Source organism: Nannobrachium achirus (assembly GCF_963921795.1).
Source record: "Nannobrachium achirus genome assembly, chromosome: 20".
NCBI classification, from domain to species: Eukaryota; Metazoa; Chordata; class Actinopteri; order Myctophiformes; family Myctophidae; genus Nannobrachium; species Nannobrachium achirus.
This window is the reverse complement of record NC_137827.1, coordinates 59,170,789-59,191,491: the sequence shown is the minus strand read 5'-3', so window position 1 is coordinate 59,191,491 and position 20,703 is coordinate 59,170,789. Positions and strand designations below refer to the sequence as shown.

The window sequence follows — 20,703 nt, the reverse complement described above, 5'->3', positions numbered from 1 at the left end:
GGTGACAGAACTTGAATCCATGATTATTCATGTGACTTTGGGCAAGCAACGGTTACATACTGCAGGGGTTTTCAAAGTGGGTGACGGGGCACCCTGGGGTGCCGCGACAGCAGCCCAGGGGTGCCGCGAGATCATTTGATGATATTTGGAATTTATTTGGACACTTGAAAAAATATTTAGTATCATTTTAAACTTGAAGTTATTTTTAGTCAGTTCTAACCAAAATGGCTATTATCTCAATGTTTTTCTCGCAACATAATCACTAAGATATCATTACTGTCAGGCAGAAACCTCTGTCGCACAAAACTAGTGAAAACAGCCGATCTACAAGCACACAACGTTTGCTTGTAGATCTGCTGTTTTCACTAGTTTAGTACATTTTATAGATGATAAATACAAAACGAACGGTTTTGGACATACAAGGTTTCCACCCGACAATGATGATATGCTATAAATATAAGGTGCTGGGAGTGAAAATTATAATGTAGGGGTTCCTCTGATTAAAAAAAATATTTATGGGGTGCCCTGAGACAAAAAAAAGTGTGGGAACTGTACTATCTTCCAATTCTGGACACTAATCCATGTTGGATGGCTTTCATTTTCAATCACCAAATCAACCAAAACATTATTAGTTTCAGATGTGCCACCATAGCCCATTCTGCAACAGACACTACATGTATGCAACATATTAGGTTTACACTTTTAGAGCTCAGGCACTCTCGAAAATGATTTCTAAAACCTAAAGAATTGTTGTATATAACCTGCTAAAAGCTTAAGGTTTCCTGAAAAACTTAAATTCTCAATGTTCACTAATCATGAATGCATTTCTCAATGTCTTTAGCAGATAGGAAAGACAATCTGAGGTTAAAACCTTGAAAACTAAGTACTCTGCTTTTCCCTAATGTTCATTAAAGTCTAATCAACAAAGAAAATATAAAAATAAAATCACAATACAAGATGTGTACACATTTCAGTGATTTGTGGCAGTGGACAAACAAAACCAAAGTGGCACTTGATGTTTTTGAACTTGAATCCTGAAAAGTATTTGGAGTGGACAATGGACATACAAGGTTTACTTTAAAATTTCCATCCCATGATTTTGTAACCCATTTTTCACCCGGTGCCATTTGCCTAACCTGTAATCCTGAGCTCTGCTCTCCCTCTGCCAACCTGGGGAGGGCCCCCAACTGAGCTTCAGTGCATGAGGAATGAGTGTTGCATTGCTGATTCAACATAATTCAACACCTACTATACAGGTCTATCGATATCTATACAGCGTTGTCGAAGTGTGAACCTGGGGGGGTTTTGGCATCAACGCATTTTGCCTGAGAGGTGTGACCCCTGCTCAGAAAAGATATGGGGCGGGCGGGGGCGCGCGCGACCAGACTAATTCAACACCGGTCATCCTACAGCAGGGGTCTTCAACAGGGGTCCTCAGAGTTACTACAGGGGGTCCTCCAAATCTTTATCTTTTATATTAACCACTTTGAATCCTGGCAGTATAGTCAAAAATAGCCGATCTACAAGCTCACAACGCCCCGCAGCGCGAGGCGCTGCGAGCTTGTAGATCGGCTATTTTCGGCAAAGACGTTTGGTGTAGAGGGGAAAAAGAGCAGACTAAGTACAGAGTGAAATGTCAAGTTAGGTATTGACGGTTCAAGTGGTTAAATACGTATCTGAAAACACAAATTGACATGAATCCAAAGTACAATGATGATTGTGCTGTCAAACAATGAAACTATATGGAATCTATGAAAAGGTAGTGGGGGTCCCTGCTTCATCTCTCTCTCAACTAAGGGGTCCGTGGCCTGAAAACGCTGAAGACCCCTGTCCTTACAGAAACTTGCGGACGTGCTTGCCGAAGCACTCCACGTGCAACGGCTCGTTGCACTGTCTGCAGCCGTAGCAGGTGGGACTGATGCGAGTGTGGGTGTCGAGCCGCTCCGCCGCGCACTGCTTGCAGATCCTCCTCTTGTCGAAGACCTTGTCGAAGTCGTGCTCGGACGCGGGCGGCCCCTCGGGCCCCGCCGAGTACTGAGGAGCGCTCCTCGTGGCCACCGGCACGGTGAGTTGCTGCGCCAGGTCCTCCAGCCAGTCCTTGTAACCTTTGTACTTGGCCACGAACTCCTTCCCTCCGACGGACTTCGCGGCGACGTAGCCGTTGTAGCACGTGACCTAGTGGGAGAAATGTGTGAAACAGGTGTTCACTTCCGGCAGAAAGCGTGACAATCCTTTAGAAATGGACCCCGCAAAACTATGGTTTAGTATGGTTTAGTGATGAGTCATCACTTTTCAGTTTTGTAGGGTCCATTTTTAGCCCAAGGAATATTTTTCGTGCAAAACAAATGCTTGCAATGGATTCAGAATCATGAAAAACCCCTAGATAGACCCCTCACATGCTACTTAATAAAGAAGATTTTTGGGGGGTCTTTTTTCCCTGTATGGTAAGTGAATTAGAGCCACCAGATCCCATGGGAAAAGTGCTTGGATCCGTCAATTTTTGAATTCAGCGCACACAAATACCCCTAGGTGCAAATTTTCACGCTTTCTGCCGGAAGTGAACACACTAGCATATTTTTGTTAAATATTTCTCCCACTAACCGACAAGAAGAAGAAGAAGAGCCTCCTCCACCATTTCTGCGAGCGATGCTGGTACTGATAGTAGTCCACCATCTGCTCCAGGAGGTCCACGCCCCGCATGTTCCTCTGGTAGTCGGAGATGCACGCCGGCACCACCACCTCCGTCTTCCTCCTCTTCACCGAGCCCCGCTCCGTGGGGTCGTGGTTGTTGGAGAGCACCATGACGAACTTGCCGTCGTCCTGCCAATAGGGATGGGACGATATGAAAGTGTCATATCACGATTATTGTGACAATAAAATCGTGATTTACGATATTATCGCGATAACCACAATCCATTATTCTGGGTGCGGAACATTTGCCAAAAAAATAGCCGATCTACAAGCTCACAACATGTCGAGACGCGTTGTGTGCTTGTAGATCGGCTATTTTTTGGCAAAGACATTTGATTGAGAGTGAAAACAAGACTGTTAAGTACGTAAGACACCTCAGGGTGACTTGCGACCTCAGGATGACATGCGACCTTGCCCTAAAGGGCGAGGTCGCGCCAATTCTTGGCCATCTGGCCAGTGATGTATATGGGACCAGTTACTCATATATGGAGACCCCTTCATGATAGTTATGTTATGTCAAAACATGCCCATATATGGACCTTACCAAATATGGGCATTCCCATATATGTCCTTAATATTGATAACATAATATCCTTAATAATGTCCTTAATATTGACAATATAGGAATCTCCATATATGGGCATAAAACGTACGTAAGTAATGCCAAGCAGGGCCTTGGTGAGTTAGGGCCTTGGTTTGATGCCTGCGGATCTCCATATATGGGCATAAGGGGGTACCCTAACATTCTCATTTTCGGCCTGGGATTTATGACATCAGAAATCTCCATGTATGGGCATAACATATTTTTTTTTTCTTTTTCTGGGAATGATTGACCATATATGGACTTTTTATTTTATGCCTGTGGATCTCCATATATGGGCATAAGGGGGTACCCTAACATTCTCATTTTCGGCCTGGGATTTATGACATCAGAAATCTCCATGTATGGGCATAAAAGTTTTTTTTCTTTTTCTGGGAATGACCATATATGGACTTTTATACCCTGAGAAATCTCGTAGCTTGTCTGACTGTCAGTACAGGAAGTGATGTCACGTGACATCCTTTTTATGCCCATATATGAGTCATTCTGTACCACATCACTGTGACTCACTGACATCACGTGACATCACTTCCTGTATTGACAGTCAGACAAGCTACGAGATTTCTCAGGGTATAATGCGACCTTCGGTCGCAATAAGTACCTTTTACCAATTATAGAGGGTTTAAGTGGTACCGGATATGCAGCTCGGCAAATAAAAGGTGAATTGATCCCAGTGCATGACGGAGGACGATATCACGATAAATTAAATCTCCACGATACGATTGTCGCGAGTGTTTCTTTATCACGATAAACGGTAATACCGCGTATCGCCCCATCCCTACCTGCCAAATGCCGAGCGTGAGGTCCTCCTTCTGAGCCACCTTGACCTCGCGCTGGCCCAGCCAGGCCGCGTCGGTCAGCTGGTTCTCCGGGAGTCCGCATCGGTGGTAGCGGATGTCGCCGCAGGCGTTCAGGCCGTGTCTCTTCATCTCCTGGAAGAGCTCCACCCCCGAGTAGGTGTTGTCCATGAAGATGGACAGATGAGAGCCGTAGTACGGCGCGGCCAGATCCATGACCACGCGGCGGGCGACCGCCTTCTCCTGCAACAGCCCGCCGCCCGTGCACACCTGGAAGTAGAGATGGGCGATATGGAAAAATACAATATCACAATATTTTCCCAAGCTGTATCACGATACACGATTTTATCACGATTCTTTTTTCATATTGTTTTTTACAGGTCCATTTGGTTTTCATTGCGACCGTCAGGTCGCAGTTACTATCAAAACCTTGACCAGCTGTCTGTCAGTCTGTCTGTCTGTCACACGTCACACTTTTGCCCTGCTCATATCTCCGCAACCGTTGCCCCGATCTATGCCACATTTTGCACACACACTCCTTGCCTGCCAAACCACAACCATCACCCAATGATTCACCCATCAATTCACACATGACCCTCTTCTAGCGCCACCATGAGGCCGATTCTTGCATAACACATTTCTGGACACTGCTCCTACACATTTTGTCCTAAAATCACGCACACCGGCACACAGTATGTCTACACTCATGTCATCAACATGGATCTGTCCCATTTAGCCCCACCTTCAGGCCGATTTCTTAAAACACATTTATTGGACACTGCTCCTATAGATTTTGCCCTAAAATCACGCAAATCGGTACACAGTATGTCTACACTCATGTCATCAACATGGATCTGTCCCATATGGGGCTTTTAAGCCGTGACATCATTTTGTAGTCAGACCTCCAAGCAGATTTATTATCAATATCTGTCCCTCGCTATTTCAACAGATCCGAGACAAAAATAACGACGAAAGTATAATTCTACCACTTTCTTCACAAAGAGAAGAAAAATTTGTAAATAGTAAAAATAGTAAAAAGATTCACGGGCGCTGGGGCCTTTTGGCCCCTAAAGTTCTCCTCTGCCTACAAAATGATGTCAGACTTAACAGCCCCATTGCGCCACCATCAGGCTGATTTTTTCAAACACATTTTTGGACACTACTCCTACACATTTAGCCCTAAAATCACGCTGCGACCTGGCGGTCGCTTATCTCCCGATTAGGGAGTCTTACTGGTTTGTATACTGTCAGAGTTAAAGCTATACTATGGAAGTTGCTCAACTACTAGTCAGTAGCGGTATTGCTTTTTTTGGCCGTTTTTCGCCTGGGGTCGCCGCGCTCACGTCCTGGGGTCGCCACGCTCACGTCCTGGGGTCGCCACGCTCACGTCCTGGGGTCGCCACGCTCACGTCCTGGGGTCGCCACGCTCACGTCCTGGGGTCGCCACGCTCACGTCCTGGGGTCGCCGCGCTCACGTCCTGGGGTCGCCACGCTCACGTCCTGGGGTCGCCGCGTTCACGTTCCTCTGCGACCAGGCATTGGGGAGTGACAGGCAAGACTCCAACACCAGCGTAAACACAGTTGCTGAGGCAAGCTACTTCCTGAAGAGTCAGCAAGACGCACTGTGATTGGCCGGTAGTGTATGATCCGTGCTGTGATTGGCCAACGTACCGTATTAGCCCGAATATAGTACGACTCCGATTATAAGACGACCCCTATTTTTCAAATATCATTTTTGGAAAAAAATATAAATATTATATATTATATATTAGGTTATTTATGAAGAAAAACGTTTTTATTGGAAAATCATCATAGAAAAGCTCATACAGAGATAACATTCTGCTGTATTGTATTGCATTAACCAATTCATACTGAAAATCAGCTCCTCATAATGTGTATCAGAATAGAATACAGTCCACACAGCATACTACTGGGGAATAAAACACACTACATTTCCCATCAAGCTCAGCGGCTCGTTTCGTCATTCAGATGTGACGGTAAACAGGAACCACGATACTAGGCATGCAGCATTAGCTTCATTGGGCTTCATTTACTGTTTGGATTAAACTTCCACGCTAAAGATCTCATGTGCGGCCGCCATCCACGCCGATGTTCGCGAGGACAACGCACGCGCCTCGGTAAGTTTAATGCCAAAGTCATCCGACTTGCCAAACGGAACGTGAAATGTCATGAGCCGCGTCCAAATTTCGCTGCGCAGTTTGTAGACAGTGTACGGTAAATCGCCCAAGCAAGCTGTTACGGTGATTTACCGTACACTGTCTACAAACTGCGCAGCGAAATCTGGACGCGGCGTATAACGTATCTCCCCGGTGAAAAGTCTAACGCCCCATTATAGTACGACTCTCTATTTTGAGGATATGTTTTAGAATAAAATATCGTATTATATTCGGGCCAATACGGTATATACAACGTATACGGAAAGATGCAGATGACGTAATTTTCAACCCCCCTCAAGGATCATAGAAAACATATAAAGAGAAGGCTTTAGGGGCTGAAATTAACGGAGTGGGTGTTCTAAAACTTTAGCGATTTAATAGTTAGGACAATTTTAAGATTAGTTCTATTGGAAAAGTTACAGAGTATAGCTTTAACTGGAGACCTTTACATGTTAAAGTTTGAGAACTACTGATTTAGACCAAAACGCAGGTTTAAACTGAATTCTGCAATGAATCTCTGTATTAACTCTCCCAACGCTTTGAACGTTCACGTTCGCCCCAATTCGCAAGACCTCTCCGCCAATACGGCGCTCGTTCGGTTCGTTCGTCTGATGACTGTAAGCTGATGAGGGGTCGCGCGGCCGTCTACTGTAAACACATTTTCCGCGGTGATGGTGTAAAAAATCCATTATGCGTTAACATCAACGGAGAACAATTCACTTCCTTGTTGATTTCCTCTGGCTGTAAGGCTCTGTGGCCAGTGACTGGTCTTCTTCTTCTTCAACACATAACAGGCAAATTCACATTCATTCTCGCATGACGCCGCCCTCTGCTGCCTGGCAGACCAAAGTGCACTATTGCACAACCCAAAAAAATAAAAATAAATAAATAAATGTCTGTCTGTCTGTCTATCTACTATAACGTCGCAAAGGTAAGCCGCTTTTTGATGGCACCAGACCCAATAAATAAATAAATAATCTGGCAGTAGGAGAGTTAATGATTAAAGAGGATTTTTTACAAGGCTCCCTCAATAGAGGGTATTGCGCATCCATAAAGTGAATGGCAAATCGAGTGGCAAAGTGAATGGCAAAGTGATATTAACGTTGTTTAACATTGTTTAAAGCAATCAGATAGGACTTTACGTTTTGGATGTATGGCTTTCATGGCCAAAAAGTAGTTTTTTGACACTCAATAGGTGTTCTCGCATAACTTCCTGGTACGGTGATGATGTCACACGCATACCCTCTATTGTATCACGATATATACGATACCCCTAAAAAGGCATATCGTGGAGTCATTGTATCGTCTAGGGGTGGCTCGGTATCAACATTTTGTTATCGCGGTTACCGTCCTCCCATTTACCGCCGGTATTGCGGTAATTACCGCACCCCCGTATCTATTAATTAAGGTTCGGTGATAAGACAAAATATTCCTATCATCTGCCCAAAATTCGTCTCTCCACGGTCCTATAAGCCCGACTGCTCGAGTTCCCCGTACAGCACAGTGGGTCTGGCTTTTGAAAGTAGCAGATCTACAAGCTCACAACGCGTCGCGTTCGCAACGCGTTCTGAGCTTGTAGATCTTTGCAGTGTCGGGTTACTATAGTAACGTAGGCTACAGAGGCGTCAATTGGGTATGGCAAGCTATATGGCACCTGCCATACCTAGGCTACAGGGGGAAATAATAAAATGTACTTTCATCGTGCCTGTTGCTAAGGTATGGCAACATGACTGGTGTCTGTCATGTTGCCATACCTTAGCTTTTTCTGAACTGACGCCACTGGTAGGCTACTGGGGCTTCAGACACTGCACGCTATTTGTGAACAAACCAGATGAGACGGGTATAGTGATTGTGTACGGTCTGTGATTATGCAAACTCATGTCTCAAATCGCATTGATTGAGTGGTGATATAAACATAGTAAACAGGTTTTAGTTACCAGACTTGACAGAAAAGGTTGTAGTCGAACAACGACGGGCACACGCGCTATACTGTAAAAGTACTCACTAGCGCTGGTTTCATTTTCGGTTTTAGTCCTCGCGCTCCGCGCGTATGAATAAAAAAAGAAACGGCCACGAGGTATGTATAAACATACTTGTGTGAGTTGTGTCGTGTGGATTATGGAGAAAGTTTAACGCTTCTGAGGCTACGAGGCTACTGCACTGCTCCAGTGTCTACTGTGTCTCACTCTCTGTCGGAGACTGTGACGGGCGGGGCCAAGCTTCCAATTGTTCCAAACCTGTGGTGCGCGGCCCAGAGCAGAGCGGCATGAAGCGCATGCGGTCCTCGCTTCTCCCCCGTTTTAAAACTCGCTCGTTCTCAATAAAAATAGCCTATTTTTTGTCTTTTTTGACCGCGGTAAGGACCCTGACACCGCGGTAGGCCGCGGTATACCGCGATACGGCGGTTACCGAACCCAGCCCTAGTATCGCCTCAACAATAATTATCACCATATCGCCCACCCCTACCTGGAAGTTGGTGACGTAGCCGGTGGAGCTCTCTGCCATGACCCACACCTTGACGCCCTGTCGCGTTTGCTTGTGGGTCTGATAGCGGCGGAATTCCAGTTTCCCCTTGTATTTCACCATGGTCTCGTCTACGGTCACGAAGCCGTCGACCTCGTAGAGCGACTGGAATTTACTGGAGAGGTGGTCGAGAAACCATCGCATCTTCCACAGCTTGTCGGAGCGGTCCACGTCCTCCGCGTGGTTATCTTGCAGGTGGAGATACCTGAAAATACACACAGATATTCACGCAAGTATGTGAGCTGCTTTGGATGAAAGCATGTATGACATAATTATTGTTCGAGTGGGGCCTGTTTTTTTTTTTTCTTATAATTTTTTATCCCACGATTTTGTAACCCATTTTTCACCCAGTGCCAATTGCCTATGTAATCCTGGGCTCTGCTCTCCCTCTGCCGCGCCTGGGGAGACAACGGACTGACCTCATGCTTCCTTCTATGCATGGGTAGTCCAAGTTGTTTCTTTTCACCTGACAGGGGGGATTTCCCTGAAGGAACACGTTATTCCAACCAGTTCCTTTCCCCTCCATCAGGTGCCACGGCTGGCCAGGGGGAGGCAGTATAGAGACCAGGATTACTGCATGTTTTTTGTGAGGGTATCAACCCTAGGAGACATGCAACAAACATGCAAACTCCACACAGAAAGGCCCTACCACCAACCCCACCTAGGGTGTCGGCGCTGATGACGCCGAGGAGGGAACACGCCCCCAGCACCCACAGCGTCCCCCGGCGGGAATCGAACCCAGGACCTTCTAGCTGTGAGGCGAATCGCTAACCACTGCGCCACCGTTTTTTTTAGATTTTAAATTTTGCCAATCAGAAAGCAGCATTCTCAGTGACTTGTGAATTAATTCTCTCCATTGACTTTAATTAAAATTTGAACCCCTCCAAAATATGGAGCAGGGACCCCCACAACCCCTGCTCCATATGTTGACATGGCACACTGTCTAGAAAATAAAAACATGGCACTTATGTAAAGTATTTGTACTTTATTATGCGCTGTCTTTAATTGCTGTGTAAAGCACTTTGAGGCTGAGCTACATTTCATGTCATGAAAGCTGCTATAAAAAAAATAAAGTGTATTATTGTTATTATTATTATTTATCATCTTCATCATCTCATTATAATTAACATCATCAAACAATTACCATCATAATTACCTCCAAATCAAGGAAAATCTGTCCCGTGATATTACTTGGGGTAGGTTGGTTTGGAAAAGCCATTTGGTTTGTCTCCAGTAGTCTCTCCTGGCGGGCAGCTTGAGGATCCCCATGGCGATACACAGCCCGATAAACGTCCTCATTTCTGTCACAGTGACAGGCGTCCATTTTTTATTTCTGGAGTTTTCTGGCAACTCGCACTTGCTCTCCTCCGCGTACGCGTTCGTTTCCGTCACTAGTCGCAGGAACAGCTCGTCGGTGAACATCTTAGAAAACACCTGCAGCGGTGTGGCGTTGTCCGGCAGCTCAACCTTCACCCCGGGCTCGCGGTTAAACTCTGTGGCAGCGACCGGGTGGTAATCCTCTGTCTTCCAATGCTCTTGGAAGTCATTGACATCCTCCTCCTCATCTTCTTCTAAAAACATGTCTCCCATCCACTGGTCCCCGCCGAAATAACCGTTAGCGTCAAGATCCTCGATGTCGCTGCCTTCACTCTGTGGCAACTGTTCCTCTGCCATTGTCACCTGCCGACTCGCTGAAACAAGGTAAAGAACACAGTATTCAGAACGGGTACACTATATTGTGTATCATTATTTTATGATTTAACTGTTGAAAAATAGCAGATATACAAGCTCACAGCGAGCTTGTAGATCTGCTATTTTTGAAAAATCGTGAAAATTAGAATGTTGACCCGATTCTATTAGTGTCTTTTGAATCCTTCTAAGATTTTTTTGAAAAACCTATGTTTCTATGTCAGCGATCTGGCTCGCCATTGTCAAAGAAAAGGTCCTCGCCATTGAATGTCAGTGGTTCTCAAACCTTTTCATGTGAAGGACCCCCAAAATGATATTTATTTGGCCACGGACCCCCATCTCAAAATATCTAGTTCCAGGGACCACCCAGAAGCATACGTTTGCTTTAAAAATACATATATTCAAAGATTTGCACACATTTTCAAAACTTTTTCAAAAATAGCAGATCTACAAGCTCGCAGCGTGGCGGTGCCGCGCTGTGAGCTTGTTGCGACCTTCACACTTTTGCCCTGCTCATATCTCCTCAACCGTTGCCCCGATCCATGCCCAATTTTGCACACACAATCCTTGCCTGCCAAACCACAACCTCCACCCATCAATTCCCACATGGCCCTCTTCTAGCGCCACCATGAGAAAGATTCTTGCAAAACACATTTTTGGACACTGCTCCTGCAAATCGGTACACAGTATGTCTACACTCATCTCATCAACATGGATCTGTCCCATTTAGCGCCTGATTTTTTTAAAACACATTTTTGGACACTACTCCTACAGATTTGGCCCTAAAATCACGCAAATCGCTACAGAGTATGTCTACACTCATGTCATCAACATGGATCTATCCCATATAGCGCCACCGTCAGGCCGCTTTTTTCAAACACATTTTTGGACACTGCTCCTACACATTTTGGCCTAAAATCACGCTGCGACCTGACGGTCGCTTATCTCCCGATTAGGGAGTCTTACTGGTATATCTGCTATTTTTCACTGGTTAAAGCATTCAATAATTCTAGGCCTAAATGTAAACAGTATGACTCCCTAATCGGGAGATAAGCGAGCGCCAGGTCGCATGTAAAAATAGACCTGATGGTGGTGCTAAATGGTATAGATCCTTGTTGATGACATGACTCTAGACATACTGTGTACCGCTTTGCGTGAATTTTGGGCGAAATCTGTAGGAGCGCTGTCCAAAAAAATAGTTTGAAAAAATCGGCCTGATGGTGGCGCTAGATAGATTCGCATTTTGATGACATGACTGATGGTGGTGCTAAATGTTATAGATCGTTGTTGTTGACATGACTCTAGACATACTGTGTACCGCTTTGCGTGATTTTAGGGCGAAATCTGTAGGAGCAGTGTCCACAAATGTGTTTTTGAAAAATTGTCCAGATGGTGGCACTAGATGGGACAGATCTATGTTGATGACATGACTGTAGAGATACTGTGTACCGGTTCTCGTGATTTTAGGGCAAAATCTGTAGGAGCAGTGTCCAAACATGTGTCTTACAAGAATCTGCCTCATGGTGGTGCTAGAAGAGGGCCATGTGAGAAATGAGTGTTTGTGGTTTGGCAGCCAAGGAGTGTGTGTGGCAAGTTTGGCATGGATCGGGGCAACGGTGGCGGAGATATGAGTAGGGGAAAAGTGTGGCGTGACAGAGGGAGGGAGGGACTGAAGGAAGGACTGACAGCCAGTAGAGGTTTAGATAGTATAAGTAACTGCGACCTACAGTAACAGTTGCAATAATCCATGGATGAGTGCTGGGAAAAAAGAAAAAAAAAAAACATTCCATAATGCATTTTGACGTGGCAAAATCTTGATATTCCGACAATAATCCGACGGCCCAAAAATCCTATGTGCCGATAGTCCGGCTATGGAAAAGCCACATTTGTGGCCAAATGGTCAGAAAAGACGTTTGTCCGAACAAAATTGTCCCTATGTGTCGAAACTCAAATGTCCGATGTCCCAAAAGTCTGAGGATGCTGTGAAAATCATACTGCCTCCAAGTCTAACGGAGCTGCTGCTCTCCCTTCCTCCCTGATGGGCCATTAGTCACTGATGGACACTCGGACGCTAAGAATGTAATTCTTCTCTCTCTTTCTCTTGGCTGATCACTGACAAGGATGTGCAACACATTGTTTTTATAATGCTTGCATAGGAGCAATTTGTGTGTGTTTGTGTTAACGTTTGTGTGAGTGTGCGTGTGTGTGTATCCCTCTCTGTCATTGTTATGGCCTAATCATCATATATATCCACCTGTTTCCGCGGGAGTTTACTGGAGATTATTTGGACCTGTTTGGACCACACTTCCGGTTTAACAGCAGACATACAAGCTCACGTCGCGTCGCAGATGCAAACGTTGTGAGCTTGTAAATCACACTCGGCTGCGACGCCGGAAGCTCGGTACAGCGTCTGCGCAATGCACTATGGGGCGTTGGAAACTCGTGGATATATATACCTTAAAATACTTTTGCTGCCCCTTACTTTGAAGGGATGAATTTTCCTTGCTGACGCGCCGCTTCCTCCATAGGTTGTTGCTCTTATTTTGAAGGGCCGGGCGGGAATTTGCGCCGATGTTTTTTCACTTTAATTTCTTCAACGTTTACCCCATCTAGTCACGTGACAGTGTGTTGACATGAACGTGTCATGGCGGCCGCCATCCGAGTGCAGATTGAGCTGTAAGCATGCCAGCCTTGGGATCAAAATGTATTTTTTCGAGTAAATGAAGTCTCTTTATTGAAAGATCACTTGAGGAGATTCACTTTGTGTGCACGCCCAACATGTGTTGTAAACAAATCGCGGACATTACCGATGCAGAATGGACAGCCAAGACGTACAGTAAGTCATAACAGTGTTACTGTATATACAGTACGGCGTCATGGTATTAACCCTTTCATTGACGAGCTGACATGTCAACGGCAGCATAAGTGTTAACAGAGCATCGGCTGACTTTTGGGACATCGGACAATTGGGAGTCTGGGACATTTGAGTTTCGGAACATAGGGACAACTTTCTTCGGACAAACAACTTTTCGGACCATTGGGCCACAAATTTGGCCTTTCCATAGTCAGACTATCGGCAAATAGGATTATCGGTGTTGTGCCCTGCACTGTCCCTCAGCGCCCCCTGTCGTTTTCCCCCTCCACTGACTTGATTTTGCTCATTGACTCTCTTTATTGACTCTCAGCTGTACCTGGTTCTCCTAATTTGTGTCTTGGGTGTTGCTACTTAAGTTAGCCTGTGTGTCTCATTCGGGGCACTTGCATTTACAGTGTTAGTCGTTACTCTGCTGCTCTACTGTCTCGGTTGGACTTTTGACATTGAACACGTTTTTCCTGGCCCCTCGGGCTCCACCAGTCTTTCTTGCCCTGCGAGGCTTTACGTTTATTCTGTTCCCACTGCCCTGTGAGGCGTACCTCGGTTGTTGTTTTGCGACACAAGTTTCCGTACTGTAAGTTGCTCCGCTTTATGTTTACCCGTGTTTTTGACTCTCAGTAAAGTTTTATTTTTGTCTTTGCTACTCCTGCCTACTCCACATCATTATTCTGCGCTGCTTCTTAGCCTCTGCCCAGCAAGCCTAAAGGCCCTTCCATACTTCGACCGAAACCGCCGTTTTCGGCCAAAAGGTCCTTTTCTACCATAAAATTATATCCCTCGGGACTTCTGAAAAGCATTGGACCGAACGGGAGTTCGGAAATTTGCACGTCGGAAAACACAACTCACCGAACATTTCGGTCGAAGTATGGAGAGGCCTTAACAATCGGGACATCGGAAAATATTGCTACAGTACGCACCCTTTTGACGTTCCACCACATTTTTGGAAAAGGACAAAAACATCTAAAATGATGTTAACATCTAAACAAGCAAAGTTTGCAGGCCAATGTTTTATTGCGGAATATATTCGTTGCAACCAACTTTTATTTCCAGCAGTTCACGTCAAAAAGTTAACATAAATAGCAAAGTAAGAACATCGACGCCTGGTCGAAACAAGAACAACAAAATGGAAAGTAAGAAAGAAAGCATGAAACTTACTGAGGTCCCAGGTGATCTTCAGGTTCCTCCTAGACAAACACTGGAGAAGTTAGGATATCTTCACCTGCAGTCTGGACTCCACACACTGGTCTGGAATGAAGGAATTGAATAAGGATTTTGATACATAAATAGTGCTGTCAAATTATTACATAATTGTCTAATCACAATTATTAGACATAATCGTGATTATTTTTCATAATCGTTTCCATGTTGAAAAATGTTCATATAGACCTATATATTTGTTTTAAGTCAAATAGTGGAAATAGATCTACAAGCTCACAACTCGTCACATCGCGACGCGTTGTGAGCTTGTAGATCAACTATTTCCACTATCAATGTTCTTTTTAAGTAATGTGTCAAATATGTCATATCTGCCATGTGCAACATCAAAGTCTAAAACGACAAAAACACAATTAAATCGTTAATCGCAATTATTTGAGTGACAATTAATCGTCATGTAAAATGTCATAATCGTGACAGCCCTATACATAAATTAATTATACATAACTACAAGAAATGTTGGAAACTAACAAGCCAAGCTGTGCTGTTAAAATGAATAATCTCAATATCAAAGCATCTGAGGCTACCTACACACAGTAAAGTCATATGCCCTGTCACTTCACTGACTTCCATAGGGAATGAATTGGACAACACCCTCTCATCCAACAAGGAGAGTGACAGGGCATATTATGACTTTTACTGTGCGAAGTTCTGCGAACGCAGCCTGAGAAGCTATGTGGAAGCACCTAGCAACCCTTACCCTAGGTGATGGTAAAATGAATACATTATCTACAGTACGGTATATAAATAGGGCTGTATATGTCGACGTTCTAGTTAGCAACTGTAATGCCAGGGCTTCAAAATCGGGCCTCCCGCGGAAAGTCCAATATCTTAACCGTTGACTCAAAGGGATATCCCTATGGACCGAGGGAGATACTAGACTTTTGAGGCTGTGAATCACTCTGCTACACTCACCCCCTTTTTGACCTCCTCTACCAGGGAAACCCCATCCAGGTCACAGCACCATTGTTCGTAACGCCTGGGATTCGAACCGGGGTCTCTCGCGTTAAAGTCCAATATCTTAATCAATGACCCAAAGGGTCCCTCGGTACCTATACCTTATTCACACCGCGGCCATCTTGGATCACATTACCACATGGGGTGGCAGCCTGCATTACAAACCATTGTAAACAATGGAGCGATGGTCCCGAAATATGAGTTCTGTTCAACCAATATTTCTTTTGACCAAATTGACAAATGGGCAGATGATAACTTCAACATCACCAAAAGGATTAAATAGAAAGGCTACAGTAACTGGACTGATTACCGGTACATCCACGGTAACAATATTCAAGGTAAGTTAGGTTGCAACCTTACTGTGTACAAATACTTGCCATCTGTGTGCAGTGCTTGCTCCACCATCATATTAACTATGCGTTGTTAGATTGTTCCTGATTAATATGCAAAAATAGCGATACAGTTAATATGATGGCAGAGCAAACTCTATTCTGCACAGATACTGTAGCAAGTAACACTGTAACACTGTAACCTATACCTAACTGCAATGAATATTGTGGATGTACCCTTCTATTTAATCCTTTTGGGGATGTTGATGTTATCATCTGCCCATTTGTCGATTTGGTCAAAAGAAATTGGTTGAACAGAACTCATATTTTGGGACCAGCGCTCCATTGTTTACAACGGTTTGTGATGCAGGCTGCCACCCCATGTGGTCATGTGATTCAAGATGGCCACGGTCAATGGACTCTATGGACCGAGGTAGATACTAGAGACTTTTGAGGGTGTGAATCACTCTGCTACACAACTATGAACTGCAACTGAGGTTGGGGCAAGGTTATGTTTCAAACTACTTCAATAACATAAAAGACACACAAAGGCACAACACCAGAGGGAAGAACCAAAAGAAGAAGAACATCAGCGGGAGCGCCACTGGTGTTGTGAACATGCAGTGTGCACAATCTGCTTAACCCAGATTCGGGACATACATGGGGTTACTTAGAGCAGTGGTTGCCAAACCTTTTAGTTCATGACCTAAGAGAGATTATTAGACCTTTGCCCGGGTCCCAAACTATTGAAACAGCATAACTCGTCGCAAGCTTGTAGACCAGCTATGTTCGCTACTTCTTAAACATTTCTTGTCACATTTATTCATGAAAATCTTCGCTTTTTGCGGAATCAAATGTTTTTTGCTTTCTTTCTTTCTTTTATACATATATATTTTAATAATAATAATTAAAAACAAAATGTAGGAAACAAAGATTAAGGGAGCCATAAAACATGTGTCTGTCGACCTAGTGTGTGTGTTTGTAACACCAGAGGGCGCTCCACTGGTGTTGCACTCCAATGATTATCTGTTCAACCCAGATTCGGCTCAAACATGGGGTTACTTTAGCCTTACATTAAGACGATACAGTTGTGGAAAAAGTACACTTTTTTTTTTACTTAAGTAAAAGTATCAATACTGCACTGTAGATGTAATCCATTACAAGTAAAAAAGAATTCAAAATGTACTTGTGTAAAAGTATGAAAGTATTGGCATCAAATTGTACTTAAAGTAACAGTACAAAGTACTAAATATTTGAAAATAGCAACTGCAAAGTAACTAGTAACTAAAGTTTTCAAATAAATGCAGTGGAGTAAAAGTACAATACATGGATCCGAGATGTAGTGGAGTAGAAGTAAACATATTGGAAATTGGAAATAATCAAGTAAAGTACAAAAAAAATTGTACTTACAATACAGTAGTTGCTTTACACCAGTGGTTCTCAACCTTTTTAGGCTGTGACCCCCAAAATAATATAATAATATTTTAACTGGGGACCCCCCACCCTGACGAGCACTAAGAGTTGAGGCATTACATTTTGTATAACCCGGTTCTATTGTGAAAATAGCAGATATACATGCTCACAACGCATTGTGAGCTTGTAGATCAGCTATTTTCACAATTTTGTCATTTTATAGGTATTAAAAAGTCCTTGTCATTTTAGAAATCTGCATATGCCCTCTATACACGTAAACTTTGTTGGTTTGTTTACTGTTGAGTGAGAAAACACTGTTGCACATTAAGTTAATCATCTGGGGACCCCTCAGAATAAGTTGTGGACCCCCCTGGGGGTCCCGACCCACAGGTTGAGAACCACTGCTTTATTGATTGATTGATTGATTGATTGAAAACTTTAGAAGAAGTTTGCATAGGAAAAAGTAGTTTCATGACGGTACAGTTCACTGGTACAAGGTCTACTAAAAGGAGATCCTAGAAAAGACTAAGCTTATTTCCATAGGAAACCATTTAAATATCTCATATAAAACATACAAATATTTACACCACTGAAACACAGGTTACACAGTGCTTACAGTGTTTACAGACCGTGCACATTGCAGAACAGCCCGTTCCATCACATGTAATTAGATAGCATTTATACAGAGGACATACTCAAACTTACCTTACTGTGTGATGAGGACTGGTTCCATGCACCATGCAGGCTGCTGCGTGTGTCTCTATTTCAGGACGACCCGTGCATACATCTCAGCAACAGTCTGTGACGGACACTGAATGGATTAACTCTTAGCTGTCTAAATCTGTGTTTGTTCGTTCGTTTGTGCGTTAAAAACGGTTACATTCTCTCATCAAAACGTCCTAGTTGTTGTTATTGTTGAACAAGGACCGCATGGTAAAGTCAGCTACAGGCTACCGTAGTGGCAACTTCCGGCTGGAGCTTTCAGAAGGAATGTCTAGCATCAACACGGCCGATGCGGTAAGGTTTCAAAATAAAATGTCCAACATTAGTAGAATCCAGTGGTGTAAGTGGATTTAATCAGGTTCTGTTACTGCTGTAGGCTACTAAGTAAAATTTTGAGGTCGCCTACTTTTACTTTAGTGGAGTATTTCCAATATTCAATGCTTTTACTTCTACTCTTACTTCTACTATATTTCAAATCCAAAAAAAAGAAAAGCTTAGTTATTAGTTACTTTGTGGATTTTGATTATTATTACAAAACATACAACCACTTCAGCCCTATTACCCCTATACATTTCGGCCATTTGAAAATATGTCACAATGCGTCACGACTCACAAGCCACACATTTTGAGCTTAATTCATAATTCTGCATAATGTGTTGCCTTTAGGTACTTTAAGTACATTTATACAATACCTTTGTATAACATTTAGGCCTATATGCCTATAAATTGTTTGAATTCCGACTTTCACTTCTAACAGATTATAGGCCTATGTCTACATTGCAGTACTGATACCTTTTTCATTTACTAAGTAATACATGCCTATGTGAAGTCAGCTGCATTAGCGTTAGCTGCAATAAGACTTCCGGTGCCGATCTCTTCAGAATAAGAGTACCCCTGAGGCAATTGAAAAATGTTGAAAAACGAGTAATTGTCCCATGATATGCACATTCAAAATATAGATTAAGCATTAAAACGAACACACACAATGCTAATTGTGTTTCTGGGTAAAAAAAAAGTTTTATTAACATTAGAAAAACATTATAAATGGATAAATGCAGTTCACTGGAGTGCATAGCCTTTACAAATTGGGCACTGGACAGGAGGCGGCTCTTTGCGTCGGCACTTTGGAGACACGCACGCGTTCGGGGAGACCTCCTCTATCACTCCACACTCTCTGCTAAGCAGGAGAGGTGTAAAATCAATTTCTGTTGGCTGTCCAGTGCAGCCACTCGCTCAAAATAGTGACATTTTCAGACATTTTCAAACTCTAGTTGGCGCTGGAGAGCAGACGGCTCTTTGCGTCGGCACTTTGGAGACACGCACGCGTTCGGGGAGACCTCCTCTATCACTCCACACTCTCCGCTAAGCAGGAGAGGTGTAAAATCAATTTCTGTTGGCTGTCCAGTGCAGCCACTCGCTCAAAATAGTGGCATTTTCAGGCATTTTCAAACTCTAGTTGGCGCTGGAGAGCAGACGGCTCTTTGCGTCGGCACTTTGGAGACACGCACGCGTTCGGGGAGACCTCCTCTATCACTCCACACTCTCCGCTAAGCAGGAGAGGTGTAGAATCAATTTCTGTTGGCTGTCCAGTGCAGCCACTCGCTCAAAATAGTGGCATTTTCAGGCATTTTCAAACTCTAGTTGGCGCTGGAGAGCAGACGGCTCTTTGCGTCGGCACTTTGGAGACACGCACGCGTTCGGGGAGACCTCCTCTATCACTCCACACTCTCCGCTAAGCAGGAGAGGTGTAAAATCAATTTCTGTTGGCTGTCCAGTGCAGCCACTCGCTCAAAATAGTGACATTTTCAGATTCTAGTCATTTTTATACACCACGCTTCTTTATACGGCTTAGCAGAGAATAAACAAATACAGACGATTTAAAGTAAAAAAAAATACCCTTTTATTACTCATTGTTAATAACAGTGTACACTTTCACTGGAAATGAAAACATAACATTTGGACTGAAAGGTTACTTTAATAGTTTAGTAATCACAGTTTTGATCAATTTACTATGTGTGTGTGTGCGCGCTAATAATGGCAAACATTATTCAAACACAAATCACACAAAACTGTTCAATTAATGGTGCAACATGCAATGTACCAACAAGTGCAAACACACTCAAATGTAAAAAGCAATAAATATATGAAGTGCGACATGCTTTGTACCAAAGTGCAAACATCACTCAAATGTAAAAAGGCATAGAACATGCAATAAATGTATAAATGAAGTACAACATGCTTTGTACCAAAGTGCAAACATCACTCAAATGTAAAAAGGCATAGAACATGCAATAAATGTATAAATAAAGTACAACATGCTTTGTACCAAAGTGCAAAAATCACTCAAATGTAAAAAGGCATAGAACATGCAATAAATGTATAAATAAAGTACACACACACACAAACACACACAAATTGATCAAAAGATAGATGTACGTACAGTATATAAAGCATGCAGCTCAGTCCAAACATCGAATACATAGTCCTGTGATCTAACATTTGTTTTAGATAATCACAGTAAGCACAGTAAGACTGACAAAAATCTGACTAAAACAAACCCCAAAGGAAGAAGCTTAACTTATACTTATCTTTACTGCCGTCATGAATGGGAACTTCGATTATATCAGATGGGACTATAGGGATGTGGAGTACAAACCCTTGATTATTAACACGGGACACAGAAATAGTAATGACATCAGGTGCTTCAATCCAA

The 20,703-nt window shown here is 43.5% G+C and overlaps 1 protein-coding gene across 1 annotated transcript; it reads right to left on the bottom strand.

Annotated features, from left to right (window-relative positions):
- Positions 1–1,605: 1,605 nt before the first annotated feature.
- On the bottom strand, positions 1,606–18,102 carry LOC308305424 (piggyBac transposable element-derived protein 4-like). Its single transcript, XM_080750225.1, has 7 exons — positions 17,973–18,102; positions 14,509–14,598; positions 9,946–10,480; positions 8,733–8,994; positions 4,075–4,359; positions 2,602–2,820; positions 1,606–2,175 (listed from the first exon to the last, which is right to left on the bottom strand). Exons 3-7 carry the CDS (start codon positions 10,461–10,463, stop codon positions 1,834–1,836), a joined length of 1,626 nt encoding a protein of 541 aa, XP_080606351.1. The 5' UTR covers positions 10,464–10,480; positions 14,509–14,598; positions 17,973–18,102; the 3' UTR covers positions 1,606–1,833.
- Between the last annotated feature and the right edge of the window lie 2,601 nt (positions 18,103–20,703).

Excerpts from the sequence above, each read along its gene's own strand:
- LOC308305424 (XM_080750225.1), bottom strand. The coding sequence starts at position 10,463 with ATGGCAGAGGAACAGTTGCCACAGAGTGAAGGCAGCGACATCGAGGAT. Across the intron at positions 4,360-8,732 it reads GCTACGTCACCAACTTCCAG|GTGTGCACGGGCGGCGGGCT; the intron begins GTAGGGGTGGGC and ends CTCTACTTCCAG. Across the intron at positions 2,821-4,074 it reads TCACGCTCGGCATTTGGCAG|GACGACGGCAAGTTCGTCAT; the intron begins GTAGGGATGGGG and ends CCCTATTGGCAG.